The 13,770-nt window shown below is 51.3% G+C and overlaps 4 protein-coding genes across 4 annotated transcripts; 3 read left to right on the top strand and 1 right to left on the bottom strand.

Annotated features, from left to right (window-relative positions):
- Positions 1 to 44: 44 nt before the first annotated feature.
- On the top strand, positions 45 to 3,084 carry G6M90_00g005530 (uncharacterized protein; the record flags this gene model as incomplete). The annotated part of the gene is made up of 2 exons (XM_014686713.1): positions 45 to 1,014; positions 1,073 to 3,084. The coding sequence occupies 2 exons, from the start codon at positions 45 to 47 to the stop codon at positions 3,082 to 3,084; spliced, it is 2,982 nt and encodes a 993-aa protein (XP_014542199.1).
- Positions 3,085 to 4,660: 1,576 nt separating this feature from the next.
- LEUA (3-isopropylmalate dehydratase) lies at positions 4,661 to 7,207 on the top strand (the record flags this gene model as incomplete). Its single annotated transcript, XM_066129595.1, has 4 exons — positions 4,661 to 4,760; positions 4,826 to 4,857; positions 4,919 to 4,996; positions 5,066 to 7,207. The coding sequence occupies 4 exons, from the start codon at positions 4,661 to 4,663 to the stop codon at positions 7,205 to 7,207; spliced, it is 2,352 nt and encodes a 783-aa protein (XP_065985830.1).
- Positions 7,208 to 7,910: 703 nt separating this feature from the next.
- MAP1 (Methionine aminopeptidase) lies at positions 7,911 to 9,634 on the top strand (the record flags this gene model as incomplete). Its single annotated transcript, XM_014686711.2, has 6 exons — positions 7,911 to 7,953; positions 8,011 to 8,813; positions 8,867 to 9,130; positions 9,190 to 9,327; positions 9,404 to 9,490; positions 9,578 to 9,634. 6 exons carry the CDS (start codon positions 7,911 to 7,913, stop codon positions 9,632 to 9,634), a joined length of 1,392 nt encoding a protein of 463 aa, XP_014542197.2.
- A 673-nt stretch (positions 9,635 to 10,307) lies between these two features.
- G6M90_00g005500 (uncharacterized protein) lies at positions 10,308 to 11,040 on the bottom strand (the record flags this gene model as incomplete). The annotated part of the gene is made up of 2 exons (XM_014686710.1): positions 10,308 to 10,414; positions 10,464 to 11,040. The coding sequence occupies 2 exons, from the start codon at positions 11,038 to 11,040 to the stop codon at positions 10,308 to 10,310; spliced, it is 684 nt and encodes a 227-aa protein (XP_014542196.1).
- Positions 11,041 to 13,770: the final 2,730 nt, after the last annotated feature.

Here is a 13,770-nt window from a genome sequence, read left to right as displayed (position 1 = left end):
GAAAGCCCGGCTCTCGTGATATCGCCCCTGTAGGTACGTGCAACATGTCACCGTTTCTTCCTCCAAAGGCGTCCATCCTGAGTCCGACAACGCCTGTACAACCTGATAGACAGTCCAAGCCAACAACAGGAAGGAAACCATCTGTCGACGCCCATAGGTCATACTCCATCAGCTCCTGGGTCAAGAACATATTGCCTAGCCACCGACCGGAGCGTAGGGGTACACTCCGTCGTCGAGGCTACTGGGAGCAGCAGGAGTTGACGCATTCTAATCAGCACGAGGCGCATTTCGCAGCATTGGGCCGACGAAGTCGAAGGAGCGCAACTGCAGGGTCAAATCATATCACTGAATGGAACTTGGCGAGAGATCTATCTGACGGTGGGAAGACCCGCCGTGATTGCGAAGAAAACATGGTTCTGGATGCTGATCGAAAATGGAGCTGGGCTCCTGGCGAGGATGCTATGAAAAGCCGAACGGATATCCCGGATATGGAACAAGTACAAGGGGCTTCTAGGACAGATCAAAACCGAGCCAATTCTGCGGCTGTTAACAGTTTAGGGCCACAACCACCATCTGCAGCTGAGCTTCAGAACATCGAGGCGAAAAAAGAGACACGTCAACTTCGACGCAATCTGAAAGAGAGTGGCGATTACTTGGGCGTTCAAGGTTTTAACCCAGAGACTAGTCAGCTTGATGTTGTGACTTCGACGGAGAGCGATAGAAGCAGCAGCCTTAGCCAAGAAACGCAGCAAAAGCTACTTATTCTTCGTAATACCCTGAGAGATGCCCGGCATTCATACAAGAGCGCAAAAGAGAGGAACGACAGTCAAGTTAAGAAAATTCCGTGGAAGAATGAGAAAGAAAAGCTCTGCCGGTTGGAGAAAGAGAAAGAAGCGGCGAAGGAGATCAACAAAACAATCAAGTGGAAACGCCATGCACGGCAATGGTCCTCAGCTCAGGAGCCGGATTTGAGTCCTATCGCCCAGTCAATTGTTGGAATAGCAGAGACATCTCGTGAGTGAGCCGCAGGAGAGAAATTGCGAAATGCCCTTACTAACATTGTCCAACCTAGGCAAGGAATCCCATAATCAAAACTCGAAACTCGAGCACCATGACTCGATGTCAAATCTCATTGATCTTGATTCTTCCTGCAAAACTTCCTTTCCTACTTCAGCGATGCACGACGACCAGCCGCTAGCACAGAGTCCTGATTCAGCAGCTACAGTCGTTAAAACATCACAGGGCCAAAGCCTCGCAGACCCTACCGCGTTAGGTTCCTCGGCCTGGGAACTCTTCGTGAATGGTATAAGTTTCGACAGTTCCGACGAGCCCGTGCCTGCCAAAGTCCCGGAGGCCAGCTTGGCAGGCAGTGAGAGGACACATATAAGGCAACTTGAGAATAGTGAACAACCAGTCTTGGGTAGAAAGTCAGACAAGTGCCAAGAAACTCATTATTCTGTCCTGAGGGAAGAATTGAAGCAGAATAATGCGAATATTGAACCTACCAATCACGGTTCTTTTTTAGACTTGCGCCGCCAGAGACAAGAGGACCCTAGAGGGGAAACCGCCATAATAAACTCTTTGGCAACAGCGATGAGCAAATACACCAAGCCGAGCATACGGCCAAGGAGGCTGCATTTACCCCACAACGTTGTCAACCTCTCAAGCCAATGCAAGAAAGACAAAGGAGGGCCAACTACGATAAATTGCAACAAGAAGGGAGAAGAGTCCCAATCATCTTCCATGATGACCATGGACCAGGTGCTACGAAAGCGTCAGTCAGAGGGCATCCAGCCCACGCAAGAAAAACCTGTGATAGCTACAGGTTCACGGGGAAAGCTCATGCAAACTTGGGGTCATTGGATACCGAGAAGGAGAGGATCCCGGAGTTTTCAATCAAGCCAAGACAACACAGCGAGCCATACCGCCGCCGGTCTCGAGACAATCCCGCAAATCCCAGACAGTTGGGCAACAGATCTAACTTCCAGGCTGGGCCAGCAGATTTTTGCCCACAGGCCGGAGACGAACCAGCGAGTGAATACCAACTCCACGATACGCCAGCAGACGGGGACAGAAGTCGAAGAACTGCATCGACTCTCTTCGATCACAGAAACAAGCAAGCATATAGACAAGGACAAGGACATCTTGGCCCGAGACAACCGCGAGAGTCTTGCATGGAAAGAAGTCGAGACCAAGCAACCAGTACCGGTAAGCTATGCTTGCATACCCATCACCACCACTACTGGTTGCGGCCAACAAGATTTGCAAGTGAGCTCCCGAGCGAATACCCAACCGGACACAAAGAATCCTTCAACTCTGCGGTTGGAGAGGCATCTCGGTGGTATGGCGTCCGACTTGCCTCTGGCTGCCAGGTCCGAACGCAATTTGGGTGCCGCTGTAATGAAACCCTTACGGAATCAATGGCGGAGCGTGGGCCAGGCAAATCACGGTATCGGAACAGATACTATGTTGAAGAAGAGGCACATACAAATCGACGAGCGCATGGAGAGGAGTACCCGGCCTGTTGCGAAGACCGGCAACACGGCAACACCGGACGTGGTCGTGTCCAAGCCGGAAGAGCGGGTCGGCGCTTCAAAGGCAATCAAGAGTCTCAAGAAACCGGTGGTCCACGGCGTGGACAAGAGGTCCAGAGTGGTATCCAAAATATCAACCGAGCTAAAAGATGCCAGCATACGGACCGAATGCAAGCTCGCCATGCCAGAACAGACCAGGCCCATGGCACAACAAGACGAGCCCGACGGGCTGAGCGACGCGAGTCAAGGACCAGGAAGCTTCCCGGACCTGAACGTCATACACACTGGCGGCGACGGTTGCCAAAGCTCTTCCAGTGGTGACACAGCCACTGACACTGTTTCTCATATGGCGATTACCGAGTACCTGGAGACGGTGAGATGCCATTTACTCGCATTCTTTCTGCTGTACTGGGAGATTGTAGGCCCAGTCTTTACTTCCAGATCAGAGTACTGGGCAAGAAACAGGAGACACGAATCAACTCTGGGCGATTGTTTTGCTCTACTACTTGCGCTGCCCGGAGCAATCCTTGCCGTCATGGGCCTTGTCTAGGTGATGAGGCTGGTAACTATATGTGGAGAGAATTTCGAATACATGAAGGACTTGATATACGACGTGCTGAATGCGTGGGGATTCCTACAGTAGAGACGCGACTGGGCATAGCAATACGGAGTAGTGTGTGTTGTCGGGATCGTGGGCCAGCCGTGGGCCGATGTGTGGCGTCCGATGTGGCCGGGCTGCCGGAACCGCAGACAAGTGGAGGTCAGCGGTCAAGTCAGCGGTCAAGGAGTAGGTGGCCGAGTGTCCAGGTGTGTGAAAAGCGACAATTTTTGACGGGGATCAAGCTGTGAGAGGATCACGTCGAGATGTCTGGGGAAGCGACGGCATGGTGTTCGAGTGTGAAGGGCTGGAGAGGCCGCGATGGCCAATGCCACGAAGGGCATTAGACGAGGCGTTTGTTTTCTGGCGATCGTACCCGGTACGGAGTAGTGGGAAATGGTTGTTTGTGTGACGATTGATGCCGATGGCCGCAAGGGGGCTTTAAGGCTGAGGGGCAAATCGGCGCCGATGATGGCGGCCCAGCCCACGGAGGTGGGCACTTGAGCAAGAAGGCCATTTGTGTGCTCTGTACAAAGGTTTGAACAACAGTGTTACTCGACAGAGCTATTAGACTTAGGTAGTTGTTATGAAATGAGAGATGGGAAAAATAGAAGCAGTGCTGGCCTGTTGACCCGGTACTCGGCATACCTTGCAAAATTGAGCTTGATCATCTCAACGCACATGCCTGGATGCCGTCAGCTACTTGTGCCATTTTACCGAGCCAAGTACGGAGTACCTTGGTGCTTCAGTCACAAACGAAGATTGGGCCAATCCGCGACCACCGTTTAGCAATCTGTCGAGTCTGGTACGTACTTTAGTACTACTAGTACTACTCCGTAAGTACTTTATGCTAGTACCAGCATCCAGAGTGCGGGGCCAGTGGACGCGAAGGGGCTGCTTCAGCGGGGTGTAACCAGTGAGAACCGGCCAAACCGGCCAAACCGCCCGCTGCTCTCCGCAGGCAGACAAGCAGAACCCCCAAAGCACCGAACGCACAGAAGCTAAGGTGGGGCTACACGCACTGTGATGGCGCCTCGTTGGCCGGTTCGGAGTCGCGAACCCATCAACAATTGGCGGCTCCGAACATCGGAGGCCCCGATGCCGGTCCTTCGCAAACAGCTACTTTGCCGTGTTCCTGCACTTTGCCGACAGTTGGAGATTAAAACCAGCCCGTGGGCCGCGATATCTTTTCCTCTATTTGTTGAAGGGGCTCATTTACTTGACTTTGCTTGAATTGCAATTGATGGCGATTGAAACGCTCACGACATCGTCAGCACTCTAAGAAAACGAGACGCAACCCCATCCCAGAGACACCTTCGCAGAAGCTCGGCCCTGGTGGCTTCGACCAATAGACGACGAATAAAAACAAATCCACGCACAGTTCGCACCTTTGGTGTCTTTGGCGTCAGCGGCGCTTCGCTCAGAAACTCGTCGTCTGTTTTGTCCGGCCTTCTCCTCCTGATTTCTCCTCCTCCTTCTTCTTCCCTACCCACCTATTTTCTTTTGTTCCCGCAAACCGGTCACCACGATGCCTGGCCCCGAGAGGAATCCACAGACCCTGTACGATAAGGTTCTGTCGAACCACATTGTGGACGAGAAGCTCGATGGCACAATCTTGCTGTATATCGGTATGTCTTGCACTGTGCTGCGATTTGCTGCGACAACGGCTGACTTTTTTTTTTGCTGCGTCTAGACAGACACTTGGTCCACGAGGTGACTTCTCCTGTATGTTGGCTCCGCTGCGGCGCTCACGATGCGGAATACCGATCAAGGTGCTGACTAGTAGCAGCAAGCTTTTGAGGGATTGAAGAATGCTGGTCGAAGAGTTCGCCGACCAGACTGCACCCTGGCCACCACTGACCATGTAGGTATCGCCGTCCTCACACATTGCTGTGTTGGTGAATATGCGAATCATGTGCTAACCAGAGCAAAGAACGTTCCCACCACATCAAGAAAGGGCATGAAAGACATTGCCACCTTCATCGAAGAAGACGACTCAAGAACCCAATGCGTTACCCTTGAAGAAAACGTCAAGGATTTCGGCCTGACCTACTTTGGTCTCGGCGACAAGCGCCAGGGCATCGTTCACGTCATCGGCCCGGAGCAGGGCTTTACTCTCCCCGGAACTACCGTTGTCTGCGGAGACAGCCACACCTCTACCCATGGCGCTTTTGGTTCTCTCGCATTTGGCATTGGTACCAGCGAGGTTGAACACGTCCTGGCCACCCAGTGCCTGATTACCAAGCGCAGCAAAAACATGCGAATCCAGGTCGATGGCGAGCTGGCTCCTGGTGTGAGCTCCAAGGACATCATTCTCCATGCTATCGGCAAGATTGGTACTGCTGGGGGCACTGGCGCTGTCATTGAGTTTTGTGGCTCAGTCATTCGCAGCCTGAGCATGGAGGCTCGCATGTCCATTTGTAACATGTCCATCGAGGGTGGTGCTCGTGCTGGCATGGTTGCTCCTGATGAGACCACCTTTGAGTACCTCAAGGGCCGCCCGCTGGCCCCCAAGTTTGGTTCCGATGGGTGGAACAGGGCCACGGCGTACTGGAAGGCACTGCAGTCTGATCCTGGTGCCAAGTACGACATTGATGTTTTTATCGACGGCAAGGACATTATCCCCACTGTTACTTGGGGAACCTCTCCCGAAGATGTTATACCCATTACCGGCGTCGTGCCTGACCCCGAGACGTTTGCCTCTGAGGCCAAGAAGGCTACCGGGCGTCGAATGCTCGAGTATATGGGCTTGACTGCTGGCACACCAATGGAAGAGATTGTGGTTGACAAGGTGTTTATTGGGTCTTGCACCAACTCTCGTATCGAGGATCTGCGTGCCGCCGCCCACGTCGTCAAGGGCAAGAAGATTGCTTCCAATATTAAGCGAGCCATGGTTGTCCCCGGCTCTGGTCTCGTCAAGACCCAGGCTGAGGAAGAGGGCATCGACCAGGTTTTCGTCGACGCCGGATTTGAATGGCGCGAGGCTGGCTGCAGCATGTGCCTGGGCATGAACCCGGATATTCTCTCTCCGCAGGAACGGTGTGCCAGCACTTCCAACCGAAACTTTGAAGGTCGCCAGGGAGCCGGCGGCCGAACGCATCTGATGTCTCCTGTCATGGCTGCAGCTGCGGCCATCGTTGGCAAGCTTGCCGACGTGCGCAAGCTGGCCAGCTACAAAGCCAGCCCGCATGTCGAGGCCAGCGTCACCCCGTCCACCTCACAAAAAGCCCATGTAGATGAGAGGGTCGCTACTGATGCTCATGAACGAGAAGTCATTGGCGACCAGCCCGAAGATTCAGAGCCTCACACCAACACGTCGGTCTCTACATCCAACGGCGGCTCCTCCACCGCCGGGCTCCCCGAGTTTCTCAGCCACAAGGGCATTGCCGCGCCCCTAGACATGGCCAATGTCGACACCGATGCCATCATCCCGAAGCAGTTTTTGAAGACCATCAAGCGAACCGGCCTGGGCACTGCCCTCTTCCACGCCTTGCGCTATAGCCCAGATGGCTCGGACAATCCCGACTTTGTCCTCAACCAGGAGCCCTACCGCAACGCCAAGATCCTCGTCTGCACAGGGCCAAACTTTGGCTGCGGCTCATCCCGTGAACACGCCCCCTGGGCCCTCCTCGACTTTGGCATCAAGTGTGTCATTGCCCCCTCCTTTGCCGACATCTTCTTCAACAACACCTTCAAGAACGGCATGCTGCCCATCAAGATTGAGAACAAGTCAGACCTCGACGCCATCGCCGACGAAGCCCGTGCCGGCCGCGAAATTGAAATCGACCTCCCCAGCCAGCTGATCAAGAACTCTGTCGGCGACACAATCTGCGCCTTTGACGTGGAAGAATTCCGCAAACACTGCCTGGTTAATGGCCTGGATGACATTGGCCTCACTATGCAGATGGAGGACAAGATTGGCGAGTTTGAGAAGAAAATGACGGAGGACACGCCCTGGCTGGATGGCACCGCGTACTTGAAGAGACCTGGCCAGGGAGGCAAATTGGCCGCCAAGGCGGTGCCTGTGCCCAAGACGAATAGGGGCGAGGAGAAGAAGGAGCCACTGGAGTGGTGAGGAGCATTTGTGAGGATCATGGGATCAAAGGATTTAAAACAAAAAAGTGTAAGCGGGTCTAATGGAAATACTTTGGTATGGTGATGAATTTAATTACAACGAATTGGTCTATGAGTACGCGATGAGCTCTCCAGCAATGACTCTTTTTTTTGAAACAAGCTTCCGTTTCTGCCAAATGTACCAAAGACAGGTATAGAAAAATAATTGAATAAAACCAAATGGATCGTTTAATGGTTTTTGCGTATCTGGCGTTTTGCCTTGTGTCGGGCTGAATTTGTTCATTGTACGGACACTCATATATATAACGTAAACCGAGAAAAGTAGTAAATCCTGAAAACAGCTTTGCAAAGAAGACGACAAGAAAAGGGCTGTTAGCTTTTATAAATACTTTGGAGGAGGAATTGGTCGTGATGTGATCAGCTCTCCTGCTGTCTGAGCAGGATAGGCGGTTTGCCGGGAAGAGATGGAACTTGATGTGCGGGTTTGTTTTGGGGAGCATCTACTCTATACGCTGGCTAATGTTTGCTGGTCGGTTGATCTATTTGCGTACAATGTAGCCGTGAGTGGTTTGGCTGGTGGTCAATGGAATTGCATGCGCTGACATAATTTATGGCAATGCGGGAACGTCTCACCACTGTCGGGAACTTCTCCACTTGCCAGCTTCAACTTTCAACGACGCAGATACCACGGCGGCCATGCAAGAATGGGCTCCAAGACCCTGGAAAACGAAGAGCGTCGGGAACATGGTATGCATGCTCGCGCCCTTCCTGTTTGAGTCTTTTGCGGTGCTGATGCCCGAGTAGAGGTCCCATCGTCTAGCGGATCCCGTTCTGCCGGCGGAGAGCCACGAGGTAGCCACCTCTCGAGAGATGGCGATGGGTGTATGGGCAGCCAGGGCGCGGACGAAGGCGACGATGACGATGACGATGACTTGGATGAATCTCATGCTGCTGCCGCCGTTTCGCTGACGTGCCCTACGTCTGGCGAGGCAAGCAATGAGACGAAGAAGAAGAAGAAGAAGCGCAAAAGGTCCAAAAAGAGGAAGGCCCAGACGGCTCTCAAGCAGTCGTCACCTCCGAGGATCCCGCTTCACCGGCTCTTTTCTTCTGGGGAGTATCGACCCGGTGAGCTGTGCGACTATCAGACGACTTCTGCCGTCAAGGCGCCCGAGCTGCGTCACCATGGACAGCGTGCTCTTGAAGACCCCACGTTTCTGAACAATTACCGAAAGGCGGCTGAAGTGCAGCGCCAGACTCGGAAATGGGTACAGGAGTCTGTCAAGCCAGGCCAGACACTTACTGAGATTGCCGTTGGAATCGAAGACAGTGTTCGAGCCCTCCTGGATAACGCTGGGCTGGAGCCCGGACAGGGTCTACAATCAGGCCTCGGGTTCCCCACGGGCCTATCGCTGAACCACTGCGTGGCGCATTATACGCCGAATCCCGGCCAAAAGGACGTGGTGCTTCAGCACCAGGACGTCATCAAGGTCGATTTTGGCGTCCACGTCAATGGCTGGATTGTTGACAGCGCATTTACAATGTCGTTTGACCCGACGTATGATGATCTCCTGGCTGCGGTGAAGGATGCGACCAACACGGGCATCAAGGTGAGAAAAGAATCCCCATCAGGGCTGCCGGCGGCCTGGAGCTGACGAGGTAGAATGCCGGAATTGACGTGCGCATCAGCGACGTTGGCGCCGCCATGCAAGAAGCCATGGAGAGCTATGAAGTGGACATCCGGGGCAAGACGTATCCCGTGAAGCCTGGGCGGAATCTCTGCGGACACGACATTAAACACTATCGCATCCATGGCGACAAGACGATTCCGTTTGTCAAGAATTCGAACCAGACCAAGATGGAAGAGGGCGACATCTTTGCCGTCGAAACATTTGGTAGTACGGGGCGTGGCTTCATCCGGGACGGCGTAAGTTTGGGCCACCATGAGGTCGTTTGATGAGCCAGACTTGTGCTAAGGTGTGACAGGCAGGTATTTACGGCTATGGCTTGAGCCACAGTCCTCGGGAGCGCGTGTCTCTCCCTCGGAGCTCAGCGAATACGCTGTACAAGACGATCAAGGAGAATTTTGGGACTCTGGTGTTTTGTCGTCGGTATCTGAACCATGTCGGTCTGGACCGTTAACTGGCCGGGGTATGTGTTGCGATTGTTGGTGAGGGTGGCTATTGCTGACGGAGGCAAGATTAATTATCTCGTGTCGAACGGTATACTCGATGATTATGCGCCTTTAATGGATGTTCCTGGGTCTTACTCGGCGCAGTTTGAGCATGTATGTGCGCTTTCTTTGTCTTCCTTTCTTTTCGTGTGCATTTTCTCCCTTTTTGTGGCGAGAAGGTTGCGTTGCTAATCCCCATAGACCATTTTGCTGCGCGAGTCGACAAAGGAGGTTATTAGTCGTGGCGACGACTATTAATTGTCAGCTTTGGACTTGGATGATGGCCGCTTTATTTGACCCAAGAAGGCAACAAGAGACTTGCCCTGACGCGAGCTTGATATTGTATATAGGCCGGTTCAACGCACCTCTGGGAAGGGCTCAACGCGTGGAGGAATAGTGCCCAAGTTATTGCCATTTAGAGCTCAACGCTTCTGTGGTAAAGGGTTTCAATACCCGGGTAAGAAGGCTGCTTTACAATTAGCTTTTTAGAAAAGATTATTTTATATTTAATATATTATAATATATATACTTCGTATACTACATGACAGTAGCTGAGGCTATCGCGAGATGGCCGCGGCACCAATTGCGCTGGTACGTCTGACGCGTCACAATGCGTAGACGGTCTACTTTTCTTATTTTTTACTATTCTTAGCCTAATATAGCCTAATATTATTTTAGATTTTATGCTTATATAATACTTATATTATGTATATAATTTTATTTAACTATAAAGCGAAATAATTAAACCTTAATTAAACCTTAATAAAAAAAAACTATAAAAAATTATGTAATTACAAAAACAACACGTGGAAATGCTCTGGTCGCGATAGTAGTCCGTATACGTACCTTGCAACTTACAGACATAATTTCATCTCTAACTCACGCCATGTATATTCCTGAACATGTTTATATATATCCATAACTGGTGGTTTTATGTGGCAGCAATAACTGCCGTGATAAGTGCCGTCACCACTCCAACGAAGAAATCTCGACTTAATTTTTGCCCACGATTTATGGGGGAAATCTTTCCGGATATCGCTGATTGCTGTTAAATAACGCGGATGCTCTCCTTCCTGATAGTTAATACCTTTTCCGCGCTTCACCACAACCATAACCTCCAGTGCCTCTTCTTTCTTCTTGAGGGGCGTAGCTGGGGGATAACGTCTTTCTGCAAAAGTGACAGGTTCCTTTTCTTTCAATACCATTTGCTCGATAATCACACGCGTTGCTTCGTGCATCACAGAGCAGGGCTCGCCAAGCCGCACAGATCGATAAATAGTAACCGACGGTTGATTTTGGATACCATCGCGCGTGTTCATGACACTAGCCCAGTGGGCTGGCTGCGGCTTGCGCGGATAGTTGCGAGAGTGCTTGTAACGGTAGACGTTGTCGGAAAACTCGTATCCGAGTTGTGATGAAACCTGGCAGATAAATCGCAGCTCCTTCCAACCGTCGCCATACTCTATAAGATCATCCAGTACTTCGTAATCATAGTCGTCTTCGCCCGGAGAAAGAACGGTAAAGGTGTCAAGCTGCAAGCCAGGCAAAAGCTTTAGGGCCTGGACGAGGGCATAAGAGACACCGTCACGATCACTCGGGCCGGTGAAGAAATAGAATTCCGTCCCTAGAACTCGCACGTGCCGGATCTTTGATAGAGTTGCCATAGGAAGCGCCTTGAGTATCACCATCATACAATCGACGTCTGCAAAGTTGAACAGGACGTGGCCAAGCCAAGTGTCTCCAATTTAAGTTCTCACGCGACGGCAAGTTCTCAATAATGCGAGGGAATGACGAGCAGGAATAGTTTTGGCATCCATATCTATACTTGGGCCATACGATAATCTGGTGCTCAGGAAATGGTGGCGGTATATCGAAAGTCGGACCTCTGGCGGCAGTTTGAACAAGTAGCTGAATTCCGGAATAGTCGTTGCATGTAGGGGATTTTCGGTCGATTTGTCATTGGTTTCATTGCTGCCGGCCATGATCAATGTGGTGAAGGACTGGAAGGGATGGATTTTGAACGTGGGCAGATGTTGGAAATACAACAGTAGCTTATACAGCGGAATAGTATAAAGTTTTGGACAATGTTGATAATTGAACTGAATGATGGTGAATGGATGAATGGATGCAAATTTAAGCAGATATATATACAATATATCCCCTAAATGTTTAGCCATGTGTGATATCAGTGTGTGGGGCTAGCTGGTAGGTTATTCGCTAACAGCTGTCAAGGTGGGCCGTGTTTTTTTGTTTAGAAAAGCTGTTATTGCGATATAAAGAAAATACACGAGATATTAACCCTAGTTAAAAGTACAGATTTTTTTATATAAATAATACTACCTTTTTTATACCTTTTACTTTACTTAATATATTTTTTATTTTTTTGACAGCACTTGATTGGGCCCTAGGCCCCTGTAAGCCCCATCAGAAGTCACTGGTGGCTAAACTTACAGGGGTTGGATTGTACCCCTGAAAACCCCTGCTAGGGCACCTTACACCCGAGCCCTAGAAAAAGGAACCAAGGCATCGCTTCCTTTCAGACAAACGCACCGAGGATTTGCCATGCAAACAATAAATAAAGCCCGACGTTGAATTTGAGCCTTTCCCCATCAACGGGCAAGATGTACGCATGTCTCTGTATCATCTTGTCTACGGAAACTGCAAAGACCCTGACGACAAGGTCTTGGGACGAATCTAGCAGTGCTAGTGTGATTATAGGTGGGACCCTCTCTGGTGTGTTAAGGCTCCAGTAAGGTATTTACAGGGATATATATCCAATAAGAAGCCAGACCTCAGGGGTATAATATATATTTACTAATAAATTAGGTAATGGTAAAGGTTATTATAATAGGCTTAATATAAATTATTACTTAATAATATACAAATAAAATTTAAGGTACTATTAAAGTCATCCGAGGTTGCTAGCTGGCTACAGGGGTATTATGGAGCCCATAACCCCACTGGAGCCTTAACACAGCAGAGGGGATGTCCGGAGCATGCGTATCCATCAATCCCGGGAGGGAACATTTATGTAGGTTCAATCAAAGTTTATAGTTCGTCCTTCGCGCCATCATTACAGTGCGCTAAAGACGAGCAGCCTCGACTATGCGTCGTCGGGAGGAGTCAAGCGTCTTGTTTGTAGGGTTGCCAACCCCGAGGACTACAGATTCCGCGGAAGCGACGGGGCCCTTTGATGTCTCCGGTATTGATTCGGCCAGAATTCGCACCCATCATGATCCATGCAGCTAGGCTTGCGCCACCGGTTCCCGACGCTTTTTGCTGCATCAAACTCCCCCTCGGCAGGAGGCAGGAAGCCACTTGGTCTTGGGTTGCGGTGGCGTTTATCCATCTTGTCACGACTGACGCTGCTTGAAGCTGGATCCAGGCCGGCTCAGCTGAAACAAGACCGTCTCCGTCGTCGACGGAATCCCAGCATGCAAACTTGCAGTCTCCACACCTGTTCCACGTTGCTGGGATCGAATGCGCGTTCTGCAGTCGTTCTGCAGCCGTTGAGAATATACAATCCAACCCTTGTATGATTAACCACCCGTGACCTCACAGGGGGGATACAGCCAATAGAGAGTTAAAAGGTGGGGGAAATAAATACCTAAATTTTAAGAAAAAAAATAGGAAGGCTTGTGTATCCTTGTTAATCCCTGCTATGCCACTTAACAGCCACCCACGATTAGTAGCTGGAGCGCCGATACAGCCAGGGGACCTTGCTCTATTAACCTTGTCAGGTCACGGGTGGTTAATCATACAAGGGTTGGATTGTACACCAGACACATACTACTAGTATCAAGGCGGCGGCGTCCAGCCTTGCCGGGACCCCAGCTTCAGCGACAGCTCTCGCAACCCGCGATACACGGGCAGGCTCGACCACGGCTCCGACGGAGGTGCGCGCCATGTCGAGCTTCGCATGGCATGGCATGGCAAACTCGACCTTTTTCATCTTTTGGGCATGTGCGGTGCTTAAGTAGGAAGGTGGCCGCCCCGACTCGACGACGTATTGGTTTGACATGTGTGGAAACCTCGGTCACGACTGAATCAGGAGCCCGCGTGGATGTGGAGGCAGGTCCATATTCTGGAACCAAGGGATCTTCAACGCGGGTACTGGAACAGGGTTAGTGACTCGCTGTCAACCTTGGACGGCTTGAACGGGTGTTCCTATGACAGCTCCCCCCTGGGCGTTGCTCGCCTTCGATAGCTCTTCCACACGACCCCACCGCCTTCAGCCTCGGACAGAATAGATGAGTCGGGTGTGTTCACAGGTTGGAAAGGACCCGGTTCTGTTCCTGGATCAGGCACCTGCGTCCGATGTGCCCCGCCGCGGATTGTCTCGTCAAAAAGGTCAATGGCCATGGACTCGTTGCTCCCGGCTTGCGCGGGCAAGC

Source organism: Metarhizium brunneum, chromosome 1, assembly GCF_013426205.1.
Source record: "Metarhizium brunneum chromosome 1, complete sequence".
Taxonomy (NCBI): domain Eukaryota; kingdom Fungi; phylum Ascomycota; class Sordariomycetes; order Hypocreales; family Clavicipitaceae; genus Metarhizium; species Metarhizium brunneum.
The sequence above is the reverse complement of the archived record's forward strand: the minus strand, read 5'-3'. Positions and strand labels throughout refer to the sequence as shown.